We start from the raw sequence: 18256 nt of genomic DNA on the forward strand, positions 1-18256 counted from the left end.
CTATGTTTTGGTTGATTATTTTTAGATCTATGCTGGGAATAGTATTGGAAACAAATATTGTTTTTTATGGCTCAGCTCAGATCGGTTCTGAATCAGTGTGGAACGCGAAAAACCAAAGACAAAACAACAAGAGTCTGAAATAACAGTGTTTTCGTTTTCGTTTTCGTTTTGGTTTTCCATTTTCCTTTTGACGGATCGGTCGTGTTAAGCCATAAAACGCCGCTAGTCTTGTTTGTTTAGTTCCCGTGGCCCAACCGCAACTTAATCGTTATAGTTATAGTTTAGTGCGTGACTACTTCTGCTCTGTGGGTCTCTTGATTTATGGGGTGACTCCCCCGGATCACATCGCATCACATCACATCTGCATAGGATATATGTATGTATGTACATATGTCGGGGGGCAATCAACACCTTGTCAAAATTTGATTTGCTCACTCGACACTCGCGGTCGGAGCACATCTCATCTTATCCCATCTCATTCCATCTCCGTTTCCATCTCCAGATCAAAGACAACAAATCATCGATCAGCACGGATTTGTGGCTGTGCTCAACAACAGGCGATTTGTCAAAATTGAATGGGGTCCCGTGCCACGGTCCCCATCCAGCGCATCCTCTCTCTCCCCCATCGACACGAACATTAACATCTAGTAGAGCCTATTTATAAGCGCCGTAAAATGCAGCACCGGGTCCGGGCTATTAGGTGCGTGTTGTTGTTTGACAACAAATACAAGGACCGCACCGAACCGCTCTCGTCGCCAGCGCTTTTCTCATCTCCGCTGTGCGTTCGTTACACATCATTGACAGCAAATTATCCACATTACCTGAATTGTCAGACCGGTCGCCCATTAGCCATTACGGCGGTGTGAACGTGACCTTTGGTGGCCATTAAATGGCACACTTTGAGTCCAACGGAGCAGCGCAACGCAGCGCATTCGGTTGTACCCGGACTGCGTCCCGGAATCGGAAATTTATGCGATTCTTGACACTAGTTGCGTGGCACCATAGTCCCAGTCTCAATCTTGGCTACTGCTGCTGCTGCCCCTGCCGCATGGATGATGTTTAGTTTCGAGCTGGAAGCCGAGACGATTTCGAGACGATTTCTATATCGTATGGCAAATGAAATGCGTGAGCAATAATGTGGTTGTTGACCTGTGAAGCGGGAGGGTTTTCTTCCCCACCAAGTTATTTGTTGGTAACAGGTGCTGGACTCTGAGGCAATCAGAGGAGCAATGTTTACCGAGCAGTTAGTTTGTGCAACCAATATAATATTGTGGGGGCAGTGGTGCCCCGTAAAGTATGCAGCGGGGCTTAGTTATTCTTGAGACTCCACACAAACACCTAAGAAAAGGTAGCCACAGGCTCTGGAGCAGGAGCAGGAGCAGAAGCGGCAGGAGTTAAGTTTTATAATGACTTCCAGGATTTTCTGAGGTAGCCATTTCCAAGACCGTTTTGATTTGTTTTCATTTTTGCCATACCCCTTTATTGATTTTATCGTTTCCTAGGTTCAGGGCTGATCGATAATCAGCGATAATTAGCACGCAGTAAGCTTGAAAATTATTTATCGGTTCGCGCAGCCGGCAGCTCATTTGCACTTGAAGAAAAAAGCGTATAAATTCAGTAATAATTCCATCTTTCTTGTTATATTCCCACTTCAAAGAGAGCAATGTGTACAGTACTCAAAAGTATAAACTTTCGTGTGGCCCCCAAACTGCGGGAATCTCATAGATTATTGCTTCGTATTACTCATATTGATTTCCAGCCCAAAAACGAAAAGAAGGAAAAAAGAGCATTGCAGGGCACTCGCAGGGCATCCGCAGGGCATCCGCAGGGCAGCGGATGTGTTCACCCTCTCTCCGGGGCGGATCATCCATACATACATATGTACATACGTACAAAATACTCGTAAACCAGGCACTCACCGTGATTGCTTTCGTAGCCGGCGATGCCGAATGAATCAAGTGAAAATGTGAATGAATTTCGCACGTTTTAAGTGCCAAATTATCGGGTGCTCAGGGGCGGAAAGGAATATCAAACAGTTTTGCTGCACAGGTTTAAAAACAATAAACTTTCAACAATCGGCAGCAAGGCAGCAAGGCAGAAATCCAGAGGCAACCGTGTATTTGTTGCGGGTATGTTTGTTTATTTGTTTAAATTTAGAATATCGACCACATTAAAATAGTAACAGCTTCAAAAGCCTCTCAAGTGGCACCCCGGCCCCCGTTAGAGGAAGAGAGCCATTAAACAGATTTTCAAGATGTATTATGGCCAAGAAGCATTGTTAACTCTGTACCGCATCCATCCCATCCGCATCCACCTTTGCCACACAGCAACGCAGCAAACACAACCAACACTCCCTTCCAGGCCAGGCCAGGCCACAATGCTCGGTTGACCCCGCGGGTAATTTGCACTTCAAAGAGAGAGCGAGCCATGCAATCTGTTTATGCCATCAAGTGGGCCAGCTGGTGGTGCTGGTGGGCCCCCGAAGATCTATGGCATTTATGAGTAACGGAGTAACGCGAGCGGTGGGGAGGGGAGCGAAGCAGGGGGCCAGAATGGGCCCTGGGAATACAAGAGTGCCATGTGCTAATGAGGCGGTAATTCGGTTCGACTCGATTCGAATTCCCCCAATGTCTGCCACTGTTACTGCCCCAATGGCTGCCTCCCGCACCTAATTATCGCACATTATTGGCGCAGTAAGTGAAATAATCTGTGGCGAGAAGTCATGGCAACTCCTCTGGTGGCCGGAGTAGTAGTCAGGACTGTCGTGTCTGTCTACGCTCCTGACATGCCATCATCGATCCTTGTCGTAAGCTAAAGCAGCTGTCAAATCTCCAGTTGACAGCCACTTTCATTTCGATGCATTATTAAAATACGGCAGCGGCAACATCCAGACACCATCCTCCACAACGTCCTTGTCCCCAAGCGACCCAACTCACCTCAACCCAACCCCCATCCCCCAACAGACCACGCCACGCCACATCCATGCCACATTCATCCCACACTGACACCGCAGAGCAGCGCAGCGTAGCCCAGGTGAGCCGTGGCAAAAGCCAAAGCCCGTCGCAGACATCTTGGCGACTGTCGGAGAGAACTCTTGTTTATTTTCCATGGGAAAGTCAGACATGGGGCCATGGCGGCTTCTGCCGCTACTGTTGCTGCTACTGCTGCTGTTGCACTTGGCAATCGACTGCTGCTGCTGCTTCTGTTTATGTGTGTTGTGTGTTTGTATGTAAATACCAAGTACGCAAAACTTCATGCAGTGCCCCATGCTCCATGCCCCAGAGTCTTCTACATGCCCAAGTCCGGAACACACGCATCGCGTCAGCAGCGGCGCAACAAAGGCACGTGTAAACAACCGGAGCTAGGCCCCCCGCTCCACCCCACTGGAAGGCAACTTCTTCCCTCTCTCCCTTCCCATAAGTGACGATATAACAAGAATGCGATGCAGAGGCACTTGTTGCCACATCGAAGTTTTGATACCCTCCAGGCGATCGAAAAGCAGAAACCAGAAAAGAACAAAGATTAACTCTCTTGAGAGAAGATTCAATTTGGTGGCAAAACTTGTGGTTAAACCGATAAGCCCCTCCCGTTGTTGCTGTCCCTTTCAGGCCCTCTCTCCCCTTGCATAGTGTTTATCTTTCATCTCTCATCCTTTTAACAGTTCAATGGTGAGAAGCAGCAGGAGCTAAGCTCAAAGGAAACCAAAAGGAGAGCGCATGCTACGGCTGTTACTGTTGCTATCCCTTACTGGCGCTCTCTTACGTAAACTCCTCTCTGATTAAGCATAGCTGGAGAGCACAGGTACAGGTGGAGAGTAGGATCGTGAGAAAATTAACTGTTAGAGCTGTTGAAGTGCTATTTAGCTATCCCTTTCACACTTCAATAGCACTTACCTGCAGTTGTAGAGCGAGGTAGCAGATCTCCTACGCTAAATGTCAGAGCTCACCACAAAATCTCCACGCCCGCTTCGGTGCAGAGTGCATTATAAAAAGGGCATGTACGTATGAATATTTTTTATACGGAATGCAGGCCGTCAAGGCGTGGCGCGGCAGACAGAGTGGCGTCAAAAGTTGCCCGAGTCGGGGGCTGGGTGTCGGAAGGCTGTATGTATGTGTTTGTGTGTATTTGTATGTGCCTGTGCCTGCCCCGGGAGGCTGGCTGTTATGAAAACAACGGCAGCCAAAAACCACTTGGCACGGGCCGCACCTCGTTGTAGGACCCGACCCAATGGTAAATGCTCGACAGTTTGATATGCGGTTTGGCAGAGCCAGCAAAATATCAGTTTTCCATTGCAGAACAGGACCACTAGCAGCAGGAACACCAGCAAGGAGCTTTTCACTTGCTGATTTAATTTTCCATGGCCGACTTTTGGCCAGGCCCCGGCTTTGGCTCAGGTTGGTGGCATGCGGAGGCGTGCGGAGGCGTGGGTGGTCCAGTGGCCAGAGGAAAAACTCGTCAAATGTTTACAAGCAAATATGCCACATCATCAGAGGCAAAGAGAGGGGCAGAGGGGGAGAGAGGAACTACCGTTGGATGCAGTAGGGGTGGTGTGCTCTTTAACTGCGCTTCTCTGGGAATTTGTAGTTTCCCCTCTCTCAGTCGCACTCTCTCTAGTCAGAATCTTGTTAAGCCACGACCTGCGGGGGAGTGAGCAGGAGGATTGGGTTTTGGGAGGCCAGAGAGAAGGAAAAAGAGAGAGAGAGAGCGAGAGACAATAAGTTGGAATTCGCTTTGATCTTTTCGCACTTTTAAATGTTTGAGAAATCTTTGTAAAAGGCATGAATCGGATTTCGGAGAACCAATAAAAAATTAATGGCAGGCAGTCTGTTACTGTTGCGGCTGCCACTGTGGCAGCAACAGCAGCAGCAGCAGCAGTAGCGGCAGCGGCTGTTATTTGTTTTTTAAATTTTCTGTTTGATAAAGCGCACCACAAACAAAATGGGTGGCAAAAAGCGAATTTCCTCCCGAAATCGAGAAAAGAAATAAATATATGTACGGCTGTGCAACTAGTTCAATGGAAACGCTGCTGCTGCTGCGGCTGCTGCCATCTCCTTCTGCTTCTCTCTCCTGCCCCCTCGCGCTGTCTCTTTCGCTCCCTGATTTACATTTGATTCGATTGGAAGGCGGAAATCTTTGGCAATTGCAGATTAATGCCCTGACAGCTGCCTGGCAGCCTGACTGCCTGGCTCCTGGATCGGGGCCCAGCTCCCGTTGCCTTCTCAGGTGTCAGGATACTTTGCGCTGATTAGATAAACATTTTGGGGAAATGTGTTAAGCCTTGTTTGGCTTTTGTTTTTGCCCCATCCCACGGGGGAGGCGGAGTGGGGCTAAGTGCGGGCTGCCTTTAAAGCCAACTTTCTGCGGGCCAAGACAGCGGCCCAGCGCAAATGGCATTTTTATTGAGCCATTAAAATTTTCGTTTCGTTTCGTTTCTTGGATTCGATGCCTAGTCGGAGTCGTGGGGGGATGTCTTCGTGTACGTAGATGGCGATATCTGGCGGCCAGGACATCGTTGTACCCCCGCTGATGCTGCTGCTGCTGCTATTCCCCTCTAACATTTTGATTAACGTGCTCCTGATGCTCGTTATACCCGGTACTTGAAGAGCATAAAGGGTATGTGCTCTGCATGGATGGGAGCTGGAACTTTGAAGGTATGGGACTACCATTTGGCAAGCCTATAGCCAGGATTATTATCTATATGTCCAACAAAAATTACTGCAATCGGTTAGTTAATACAGCCACTGTAAGACTTATGTATGTATGTAAATCTTATTAGCGGGTATCCCATAGTCGAAGTCTCGACCATAGCTTTCTTACTTGTTTTTTTATGGGGATGGTTTCTTTTTTCCTTTTTGCGTGCCCGCAAATATCCCACCTAAGGGGATAAAGTTGTGAAATATTTTGGGATTTGCGCGACTTAGGAGCTGTCCCATTCCCATTGCCACTTCAGGGCCCCGTCCCCAATACCTTTCGCGTGGCTAAAACGCTGTAGGTGATTAGGCAACAATCCATATTTCTTGCGGCCAGCGATCGTTCCCGTTCCACACCAGAAATAGCCAACAACTGCGACCATTTTTTCGGTCACTGGCGCTAAAGATTTATGTACATATTTGTTCTTGGGTTTTTGGGAATTTGCCTCATTAGCTGCATCCCTTGTCTTGGCCCCCAGACCTAAATCTAAACCCCATACCACACCACACCACACCAAACTCCCGCACCCCCGCGTCCAAACACCCATCACACCTGGGGGCGTGTGCGTGTGCTTATCACATGAATGTCATTACGCACCTCTACCTAAGACCCCCCATCTCCAACTCCATCTCCATCTCCAGCTATAACTTTGTGCCCCCACCCCCATCCGCGTCCCTGCATAAAAGTGCGAATGTGAATCCGAATGGGAATACGTGAGTTCTGCAAGTTATGTGCGCGTAAGTGAATGAAATTACCGTAAGGCATTTAACCAATGCAAGAAAGACTCTCGGAATAGATACATAAATGACAATGCCACAAGCAGGGAGTACGTACTACGGACTGCGGAATACAGGGAGCGGGAACAGGGAGAGCTGAAGCTGAATCCGAGGCTGAAGGGATATATCTCCAGCCACAAAACGTTTAAAGACGAGCGTCTCCTCAGCACTTGGTATAAAAATTGTGCTACTGCCTCCTCCACCTCCACCTCCACCTCCACCACCTCCTACTCCTCTTATTCTAGACGCCATCCAAAACCTTGACTGGTTGTCTCTCTCTCTATATCTCTCCATCTCTCCCTCACTCTTTCCCATCCCCTTCCCCGTCTCTCTCTCACTCTCTTGCTATACGGCGTAAGGCGCGCTTATCGTTTTGACAGGAATATCTGCGCTTTCTAAATGCCGACGCCGTCGTTTATGACGCTGACTGCTGCGCTTACGATTGAGTCTGCCACAGCCGCAGCCACAGCCACACCAGAGCCCCACATCTCTGCCATCGCCTGCTCTCCATCTGAGGAACGAACCTTCTTTTGTCGCAGCATTTGCCGTGCGCCGTAAAAACGTGCTGTGCCTGGTTGTTACTTTAATGGCTTTTACTCCCCACGAATCCCGGAGTCGTCAGGCGAATTATGGAAGCTGCCGTTGCCGTCGCCGTCGCCGTCGCCACTGCCACTGCCAGCGCCACCGCCACCGCCGTCGCCGACTGGGATCCCTGGCTTCGTCCTGGCTTTGTTTTTCAGCACTTTCGCGTGCCTGCGTGTGTATTTAATAGTCTGTGGTTTGACATTGACTGCCTGGCCCTATATACTCGTACACACGGCTATACGGGTATATACAGATATGCCCGGAATTATATACACATAAAGTGCTCTGCATTAATGCGCCGCTCAAGTTGTAAGCCGAGTGAAAGGGCTGAAAGGCTGGCGATGATTTCGTGCCCAGCGAGATCCACCTGCCTCCGTACCCCCGTGCCCCCGTGCCGCCTACCCGCACCATATCCACACAGCCAGCGATTCGATTATCGTGTCAAATTTTAATTACTCAAATTACAGCGCGGCTCTTTATGCCCCCGATTTACTTTCTCTAATGCTCTCAGACTCTCACCTCCCCCACCCTCCCCGTTAATGTATATCTCTCAGAGAGTTGTCAACGCTGTCAGAGAATGTCTTTTGGTCATTAAACATCCGGACTGGTCGAGGCGGGGATTTGTGGGGACATTTTAAAGCCTGCTAAATAAGTGAAACAATTGACCCGAGGGTGAATATTTGCCCCTCCAGGGATGTCAGGCAGCTCCTGACTGGAGAAGCTGGGAAGTTCCTTAGATTTTGATGGAACTGGGAAACCATGTTGTGGGAAGCAGTAACGGTAGCCGCAGCTTTAAGGTTTATTCTGCTATAAAAGCGGGTTGTATTATTAATATATCCATAATTATGCAAAATATCTTGTTATTTAGTTTTATATATAACCCTTAAAGTTATCACTCAAGCAAAATACCTGCAGAGATAACAAACAGTAGTCTTAGGAATAGAACACACACAAATTTTGGAAAGATAAATTCTAATTTAAGCTAAAGAATTCACAAAAACTACAAAAATCTTTGAAGAAGTGGAGTATTTTCCACTAAATCCCTGTTTTATTCGGGCCCACTTTATATAACGGAATTTATATCAGATCCATTGATTTGTATCTGTTTTTTTTAGCTATTGTAAAGTAAAGTTTGAGAACCCGGCAAGAAGGGAATTCTGATCAGCTTTCGAATAGATGTAAGGGGTAATATAATTTAAGATCATATTTTACATAGAATCGACATTAAATAACCATAAATATTAAGTTTAATCAAATTTAAAGACATTTGTTTAACCATTTCTTATCATTTTTATAAATATGGCTCTTCTCTTATCTTTTTCGCTAATGCATTTTGTGGGTGGAGAGGAAGAGGACCTTTCCTTTTTCTGCCAAGTTCATCAATTCGCCGGCAATTTGACACGCAGCTCGGGGTCTATTAACCAAAGCGAGCCATGGCAAAAAGGATTTGCCCGGCAAGGCAACCAGTAGCCAAAAAATATCTCTGTCTATCCATCTTTGGTTTAAAATCTGGTGGAAAAAAAGGGAGGATGAGGCTAAAGCGGACGAGCCTGAGGAGGTGGTTGGGGGGAAGGGGGGATGGGATGGATGGCAGTAGAAGCGACGACTTAGGCCGCGTTAGTCCTTTAATATGCCAAGATTGACGTCGATTATGCATTAATAGGACACGCACTATAAATAACGCGCCTCTGGGCGTCTCCTTCCCTCTCTCGCTCTCTCTCTCTCTCTCTCTCTCTATGCATTGTCGTGCCGTGACGTCTGAGGGGCCTAATGAACGGTTTTTTGAGCATACGTTCCACGTTGCCGCCGCCCCAGGGAGTGAGCGGGAGCGTGACAGATAGAGAGTGCCGTTGGTGGCGCTTCGAATTCCGCATCCCGCTTCGAATTTTGCGCTGACATTGATTGATTATAAATCGGCATACATTGCAAATCCAAAGGGAACACAATAACTGCTCTGCTTATCCTTTGTGTGGTGTGGTTCTTGTGCTGCTTCTGCTTCTGCTGCTGCTGCTGCTGCTTCTGCGGTTGCCTTTGTTTGGTCTGTGACAGCTTTTAATCTAGCACGAGGCGACGGAAACATCACCACGCCACACCACCAACAACAATGATATAGGGCTGCTAAAGTGCCTGGGACTCGAGCATATTTGAAAATCACTTTAGTTCATATTTCGGACACACACATTGAGCCAGAGACCCTGAAAGCCTGTGAGCCTGAGACCTTAGCCAGTTGTCATTCGAGAGAGAAGTCCAATCCAGTCCGTTTCTGATGCTGGTGCTGATGCTGATGCTGATGCTGGTCCAGGGCGTTAATGATGCGGTTTTTGGTCAGCCGCAGTCTCTATCTATTCCATCCTCAGACCTTCATTGACTGCTGTACACGCAATTTACATAATGGCCATCGCCTCCTAGATGTGGGATGCAGGAGTGGGAGTGGAGCGGAACGTAGGAGGCTTTCAACAACAACAACAACAACAAAAACAAAAACAACAACAGCAATGAAGCCCCCAGTTGATGGCACGTTTTTGATTTCAATTGCTATTGCCAGTAGTTTCACTTGACTTTATGTCCACTCCTACTCCTGCTCCTGCTCCTGCTCCTGCTCCCGCTTCCGCTCCTGTCCTCTGCGCTCGGGTGCTCCTTTTTGGATGTCTGGCCTATATAGGTTGCTTGGCGCCATTTTATGTACGTAGCAAAACAAAAGTTATGGCCCGATTTTCCCTATCTATCGCCTATGTCTTCCTCTCACATTCCCCACTCCCACACTCCTAGAGTGCCACAATGCCACATTGTTTTTGGGTTGGGGGCGTTCTGGTAACAAGTGGGACATTTGCCAGTTTGTCTTGTTGTTGATGTTGTTGGCAGCAATAAAACTGAGAAAGAATCGTTGACGCCACCCTTTTTTTTTGTTGCGTTGGTCCTTTGCCTGGTCTAAAAGTTACGTTACGCATCTACGAGTAATAGGAAATCGGTATAAGTAGATGTGCACACAATCCAATTCGTAGTTTCTCTTATCCAGACCGTCCCCTTGGCTCTATGATAATTTTAAGCAAGCGAAAGCGAAGCAGGATCCGCAAACAGAGACAATTACGTGGCGCTTTCCCGGCCAGGACAATCCTGATGATGGGAAATGTAGAGGTCTAAGAGGATATACACGCACGCAGCTCAGGACTCAGGACTCAGCTCCTCAGCTATGGCAAATTAATAGCGAATACACACACACACCACACACACACACATGTGCTCGTAAAATGTAATGTCATAAGTGCTGCGCTGAACCTAAAACATTCCGCTTAACGCGGGTCCCCATCCCCACCCACTCAGCATCCTAGCAATAGGCAAGAAATACAGTGATACAGCGCAGAGATTCGACCAAAAGATACCCGCTGTGTAGTTTATCTCATGACGATAACACTTTTCTTCTGTTAATTCCTCTCATGGAGTGTACTTAAAACGGGTATTTTTTCTATATCGGGATAAATACATAACTCTACCGAGTTTTCTTTCTGACAACTAGCTGGGTAGATGGAAAATACCACTGGTACCCCTTTCTAGAACATACCCCTGGTACTCCAGGACTTACGAGGTACAAAATGTTGCTTCCACTTTAGCTTCTACTCGTATCTTGAGGATTTGCCATTTTCCGGGGCGGGGGTAAAATATTCGGATTAGTTATGCTGTTGGTCTGCCCCGGGCAGTGTCTGCCCGGCTTCCTCTTCCTCCAAACGGGGGAGGGTGGCTCTTGTTCCCTTTGTGACCAAGATGAAGACCAGAAGCAGGACCAGGACCAGGACCAGGACCAGGACTATAACTAATTCCATGGTTATGTATTGTAGTTTTCCTGGCCTTTCCTGGCGCTTAACTGCAGCATTCATTGCTCACAAATTGGCAGGGAGAGCCGGCGGCTTCTATTCTGCAGTTCTCCCTGAATAACTGTTGCTTGCTGGGGAGGATGGCAGGATTCCAGGTTACGTAGGAGGATTCCCCTGTTGTTCAGTCAGTTAGTGGCTTATTTGCTAGCGAAAAATATCCTGTTCCAGCTTCCGTAACGCACAAGGAGCACGCTTGGAGGGAGGCTCAGTGGCAGGGACTAGGGATCCATCTAGTTCATAGATTTATCTAAAATAAGTGAACCATCTAATTGTTCAATAAGTTCATCGTTGGCCCCCGGCTCTCAAGTTGAAGGCGGAAGGCCCTGCGAATCCTGGGGACACGAAGACCCACAATTCTTGTTGCTTGTTTAGAATATCCAGGGAATGAATAGCCAGCTTAGGCAAATGGAATCTGCACCTCACCCCAGCCCCAGCCCAAGCCCAAGCCCCAGCGACAGCCACAGCCCCAGTCCTACTGCCAGCAGCAGCCGCAGGCTCCATCCTCCAGTGGTGCTTAAACCCAAAATTAGGGGTGGTTCCAAGGAGTGTGTTTCGGTGTGTGGGTGAGTGGGGAGCGAGTGTGTCTGGGCCTTCTTACGGGCCATAAAATTTAAAAGCGAGCAAAGCATTTTAGCTCTGGTGCAATTTATTAGGCCGGCTCATCGCGGCGCATTTTGTGCCTTTGCGTAACAATTGCCTTCATCTGTTGATAAATCCTTGGCCTGGCACCAAGTAAATTGAAAATATACCCCCGCCCTAGGACCTCGTCCCATTTCTAGACCCAATCCGATACCAATCCCACATCACCACCACCCTCCAAAGGTGGACTCTGGTGTTGGATGTGCAGCGAACTGTGTCGCAGTTCTAATTATCCACGCACATGTCTCTGGCAACCATCGCATCGGCCGCCGTTGAGCCTCAGACCGAATCAGAGTATGGGCTTTAAGCGAACCTTAAGGACATGGCAAGGACAAAGAGCTGGAGCTGTAAATGAAGCTGGTAACGGTAGCGCTTCCGTTTCTGCTGCTGCTTTTGCCTTTTATGCAACTGCATTGGCCACCCGCTGGCTGCCGGAGCGGCACTGGCATTCAAAACAGCAGCCAACTCTGCCCACCAGCTGTGCCGCTGCTGCCTCCGTATCCGAAAGTGGCGTGAAAGTTATGAATTTTAAACATTTTCTGCCAAGGAACTGAAACCAGGAGCCGAACGGTGCAGAGGAGAACGCCCCTGCAGCAGCAGCAGCCACATCCATATATCAGCTCCGTGTCTTCGTGGCGACTGCAGATTTATAGCGTACCCAGAATCACCAATTGTCGGTGAATCCTCCTTCTGTACTCCACATTGAAGGCGCAGTTCGCAAAAAATTGAAAGATATATTTATCAAAATTAAGTGTTGTATGAAAAATCTGTCTTGTCTTTGTCTTTTAAAATGGAATGACATTCCCTAGGATGCTGTGCTATTGTTGCGCCATATGTCCACATCTGTTTGGAGGCACTTGCGGTACTTGTAGTTGACCAGGCCAATGGAATACATGGGATTGGTCGCCTTGTAAAAGTGCAATCCGCGTCCGATTTTAATTATATAGCCGTTGCTCAGACTGTAAGCACAGGAAACATATTATTAATAAAAAGATTAGATAGCTGCAATATTGATGACGCAAGGGATTCGTATCGGTTAACGGAGACTTACTAAATTCTTCGATCGTGCAACGTGTCTTCATAATTTATGGAGACAGCGATGTACCTTCGCTCCAGGTCGGCTCTTATCTGTCCCAGGTTAGTCTTTTGCTGATCGGGATTCTTTGGATCTGAGTACTCTTTGGTAATCAAACGGAAATACTTCAAGTTTTTGCAGTTTGTGATGGCCAGCTCCAGGAAGCGTATGAGGTTTTGATACTGTCAAAGATCAATCGAATTAATCTCTGTCCTCCCTTGGTGATTAGTTTGGTTACCTGATAGTTTTTCGTTATGTGGGGCTCCTCGAGCAGGATCTCAACGGTCTTGTCGTCCATGTATTTGCCAAAGATCTGATCGTAGTCGTAGCCCGAGTCGTTCTCCTCTATCGATATGTGATCCACCACTTGGCCCAGCATGAGCTTGCCATTGACGCGGGCCTTGATGGCGTCCGCCCGATCTATGTACTCCTTGATGCGGAGAACGAACGCCTTGCGCTTATTCTCATCTGGTTCAGTCTCCACGAACGACATGAGCTGCGTGATGCCATCTTGGTAAAGCGTCTGCGCCTCCAGTATTCGTCCGATCTGATCGCATTCCACAGCGCGTATCAGTTGTTCTTTGGCTTTCAGTGCGCCGCTCATCTTTGCACTTCACGTGGGGAAGGTTCTTTTAAGTGGATATTGGTTCGCCGAAGGCTTAAAATTAAAATTCCTATAAAAGTACACAGCCGCGAAATAGAAGAAATAAACAAGAAAAGATGCAACAGGCAAGTACCAGCTGTTCGAGCAGGGTTGCTAAGTCAGCGACGGACTAGGGCTGTCAGATGCGTCGCTGCCGCTTGACCGTTGGCGTTTGAATTTGTCCGGGCGTGGTCTTTCGTTCGCCCATAAATATTTAGTTTTTTTCGGTTTATGCTGATGTGGCTTACGAGCAATTTACCTGAAAGCGAAAGCGAATGCGTTTATCGCCAAATGCCAGACATGGCAGGCACATCGAACCAAACCAAATTCAATTTCACTAAGCCAAATATTAATTTATTTGTGTTTTCGTTTCTAGCTCTCTCTCCCCTTCTCCCTTTCTCTCTTCATCAAAGGTGACCAATCGAATCGAAACCAAGGAAAGAACCGAAAACGTTTCGTGTAATTTGGAGTGGTTGGGTTGCCGGAGCTGGAGGTGGAGGTGGAGTGGCCCGGGGGGTTGGGTGTTGGCTCGGGATGGTTGGCTTTTGGGTATCCTGGCTGCGGCAGACCCATCCTTATTCCCGTATTTTTATTTATGTCATAAATTTTAAGCCATTGGGAGCTGTGCGAACGAGAGCATGACGTCAGCTTATAGTTCACATTTTTGGGGCTTAAATTTTTCGCATTTTGAATGCGAATTAAGCAGAAAGTAAAGTCATTTTAGGTGATTCGACATAAAACTTTCCCCGACCCGACCCGACCTGACCCGACCTCACCCCGCAGCATATTCAATGATTTGTTTGTTTTATGTGCTATTAATACTTGGTTCGGTTCCTACTGGTTCACGGAACTGATCTTGTCGAGAAAGCATTGCATACTTTCGGGCTCCCCATTGAAATACCAGCAGGCGATTTAAACTAAAATTTTAATTCAAACTCCCATCCCCCCTTGAAACACTCCAGAAAATCGTGTTTAATTTGTAAATTAGAGCACTTTAAGTGAAACGAAAGTGACCTTGCTGGGGCGAAATAAGTCCTGCCAGAGAGCTTTTCAAGTGCCACGCTGGACTAACTTTTTGTTTGGAATTAGTGGAATTGTATCTTGTAAAACACCAACTCAAGTGGGCTAAGGCTCAAAGCCGTTCTCAAGCAGCAAGCAGCTTCAGGCCTAAGAGCGGAGCTCTTTCACATGTCACCCAATAATGCGCTGTGATGTGCGAAGCCACTTGCCATCGGAGAGTGGCCAGGGATTGGGATGGTGATGGTCCACTGAATGGATGGGGAATATGTGTGTCGGTGGAAGATGTGGAATGGCATCCGAATCGGTTGCTGGGGGCAGTGGTTAGCTCATATTACGGGTATCTTGGCGCCAGCTTTTTATCGACGATTATTTCCTTTAACTGTGTGAGTGCGTGTGTGTTTGATTGTTGTTCTTGTTGGTATTTTGCCTTTTCGTTCAATATTTGCTTGCTGTTGCTATTACTGCTGCTGCTTCTTTTGTACTCTTTTCGGAGGGTAATACGATTTTCCAGTAGCTGTTTGTCATGCACAAACTGTAGCATATTCTACTCTATAAACGAAACGTTTCGTTTGGATAATCATATCGTTAGGCCTGCTAGACGTTGTAGGAAAAACTTGTATAATTTTAGAATGTAATTAAGACAAATCTAAGAAACTGCAGTCTTTTTTTGCTTCTAGACCAACTATATTATATAGTTATCGTTTCTATGATTGATCGAAAAGCAATCTGGTGATGAGCGCTCGACCTTCAAGGATATCTACTGCTTCGGCCATGAAGCTATCCCATAATTCTTGTTGTTTTTCTACTTCTTGGGCTTCTGGTTCTTCTCCAGCTCCTGCTCGTTGGTTCATTCTGCTTTCTGACTCTCTCTGTGTTGCTTCCTTTTTTTCCGCCACTTTTGCAGCCTTTCTCGTTGATTTTTATTTGTTTCTCTTTCAATTTATTTTGCCATTTCGTTTTCCTTTCTGCTGTCATTGCTGTTGCTGTTTCTCCTGTTTGTTGCTGTTGCCATTTTCATCGCTTTTATTACAAACACACACACATAGACACATAGACACATGTGGAGCAGCTCCCCAACATTGTGTGTCCTTCACAGTGCGTGTTTGTCAGTCTATGCTACTGTTCGTGTGTCTGTGTGTGTGTGTGTGTGTGTGTCTGGTTGTGGGTGGAGATGTGGGGGAGAATCTGTTTGTTTGCTGCTAAATGTGCGCTCAGCCCGCCACTCATTTATGTCGTCGATGTGCCACAGCCGCTGTCACCCTCTGCACCCATCAGAACCAAACCGAACCGAACCCAACCCAACCCCCTGCTGATGCCACTGCCACAACACAACGTAGTCCCATACCGTCCCATCCCCACCCAGCGGCACGTTCGTTAACGTTCAGTTTTCCACTTGATGCTATTTATGTTTGCTTCCATTTTTCAAGAAGGATCAAAATTTATATTGGCTAAAAAGTCCCTCGAGAGCTTTCAGCGCGCTTTCAGCTCCGCGCACACATTTACAGATGTAACAAATTGTAACACAATCGTAACTGTTTGCTCTGGGGTCGGGTCTGGTCTGGGGTCTGGGTTCCGGGGCCGGGGCCGGGGTCCGGGGTCCGGGGTCGCCCGATGGGTTGCCTCAAATCATAACCTCATGAACTTTTCGCCTCGTACGGTAAGTGGCCGCCATGCCACTGCCACTGCCTGTCCGCTGTCCCCCCGTTCTATATATGTATGTGTCCCCTGTATATAGCCTCTCCATTCTTATCCACAGAATTGAGAGATGCCAAGCAATTGAATTGAGCTGCAATTGTTTTGATTTCTGGCCCAGGGCTTTCCGTTTCATCTTCCCCAACCTTTCCCCCCAGCCTCTTTTTCTATGAGTATGAGTATATATGTATTATGACTTTTCGTATTTATCGCCTGGTGCTCCATATACGTCCAGCCTCTTGCCTCCTGCCTCATAGCTCCTGCCCCTTCGTGCTCTCGTCAAGTGTGGCAAAAATGTAATAAACAATTCGAGATGCTTTATTGCTGCAGCAACTCAATTTATATGGCTGGCCTGGTCCTAGTCCTGCTCCCGGCTTCTAGTCTTTTGGTTCCTTGATCCTGTTTCCACCTCCAGGCTGTCCTGCCAGCCAGCCAGCTCTATTCTTCTCCTGCCTCCTGCCTCCTGCCGCCTGTCTGCTATTGTTGTGCGTCAGTTTCCATATTAAGCACACAAATTGATGATGTTAACAATGACGATACAAGAATGGACTGCTCTGCTCTGCTCTACTCCGCTCCATGACATGACTGGCCAAAAGTTGAAGTTCTTGGCGTTTTGGCGGCCAACCGGAACAGCGCATGGGCCAACTGAAATGGAAACTGCCAGCGAAATGGGGGAAACCAACTATCGTTAGCCATAATTCCCAAACACACGCGAATATTGGATGCCTAAGGCATCGTCAAGGAATTGAACACAGTTTAATGGCGGGGCCTACTATAACCAAGAAGAATATCCTTGAAAAATACCCCTCAAATTGTTAAGTAATATCCACAAGACATATTTTCATTTCTTAGAACAAAAAAATATATATATTTTTTTTATACATATTCTCAGCATAGACCTGAAGGCCTTGTTGCTTTGTGCTGTAGGATAAATCTTAGGCTACCATTTTATAAATAAATAAATAGATCCAAAAATGTTCATACGTTAAACTATATCCCATCTTAAAGATATTTGTTATCTTGTAAAAATATTCAATGATTAGCACTGAAGCCAAATTACTTTCCTCCCAAACAACTTTCACAGGATATTGGCTTCAAATAAGTTGTTGTAGCCATCAAATGAAGATGTCCAACATTTAGGGCTAGTCGCCACTGTCTTCCCCTGTCCGGCACTGCACGAATATACTATATGGACATATCTACATAAATACATATATGCACACGAAAGCGTGGCCAAAAATGGCTTTAATGTTTTCACATTTGCTTTGTTGGCTTTGATGGAAGTGAAATTCAGAGCCACCCAGTCAATCCCCCAGGCTCTGAGAGCCTTTCCCCTGCCACTGGCTCGACAAATCAATTGAAAACTGACAGTTGTGACTAAACGGCGCATATTTCCCTGACATCTGTGTGGGGGACTGTGTCTGTCTCTCAATCCATGCCATACCATACCATACCATATCTTCTCCATATGTGCGGACGAGTATCCTTGCTACTCTGCTCTTCTCCAGTCTCCAGTCTCCCCACTCCTGTCTCATACATATTTCTGTATTGGATTTCAGTCCATTACGCGTCGTTCGAGTTTCGGGAATTGGATATCGGCTTTTATACTATATATTCGTATTGTATGAATGGGGGCCCTGTTGCCTGTTCTGTTCTGTTTCTGGTTCTGGTTCTGGCTCTGCTTCTGTGTGGCTCCTCTGTTTGTGTTCCGTTTGTGCATTAACGAAACTCACGCACGCCAGCAGAAGGCAGGGAAAATGTCAGGGGCTTGATTTATCCTGTCCAACTCCAGTGCTGCGTGTTTGGCCACAATCAATCGATTGCCGCCATCGCCATAGCCCATCCATGGCCCATCACCGCTTGGCTGTTTGTAACTGTCGCTCAGGGCGTGCCTATGCTCGGAACAGGACGGGATGGGACCGACTACGGACTACGGACTACGGACTACGTTCTATGGACTACAGACTACCGACTGCCGACTGGCGACTGACTAACTGACTGACAGACCCGGCCCCAGAATGCGGCAAAGGCAACAGCTGAGCGAGCGCACAGGGCGATAATTAAAATCGGGTGCTACGCGCCCCGTAATTAGTTGCACAGGTCGAAAAACGCTAAACGTTCAACGCTCCATTCCCCATTCCCCCCCATTCGCCACAGAAGCCTGCCCCGAGGCGGCGTCCACTTCCTATCTCTATCTGTATCTCCCTGTCTGTCCATTTTTATGGACATGTGCGTAAGCGATCCGTGCGAAAAATGGGCGCTTCGC

The 18256-nt window shown here is 47.4% G+C and overlaps 1 protein-coding gene across 1 annotated transcript; it reads right to left on the bottom strand.

The window, feature by feature from the left end:
* Positions 1–12307: 12307 nt before the first annotated feature.
* LOC108153462 (MIT domain-containing protein 1) lies at positions 12308–13377 on the bottom strand. The gene is made up of 3 exons (XM_017283491.2): positions 12874–13377; positions 12612–12817; positions 12308–12519 (listed from the first exon to the last, which is right to left on the bottom strand). The coding sequence occupies exons 1-3, from the start codon at positions 13237–13239 to the stop codon at positions 12366–12368; spliced, it is 726 nt and encodes a 241-aa protein (XP_017138980.1). The 5' UTR covers positions 13240–13377; the 3' UTR covers positions 12308–12365.
* Between the last annotated feature and the right edge of the window lie 4879 nt (positions 13378–18256).

Source organism: Drosophila miranda, chromosome XR (genome assembly GCF_003369915.1).
Source record: "Drosophila miranda strain MSH22 chromosome XR, D.miranda_PacBio2.1, whole genome shotgun sequence".
Lineage (NCBI taxonomy): Eukaryota > Metazoa > Arthropoda > Insecta > Diptera > Drosophilidae > Drosophila > Drosophila miranda.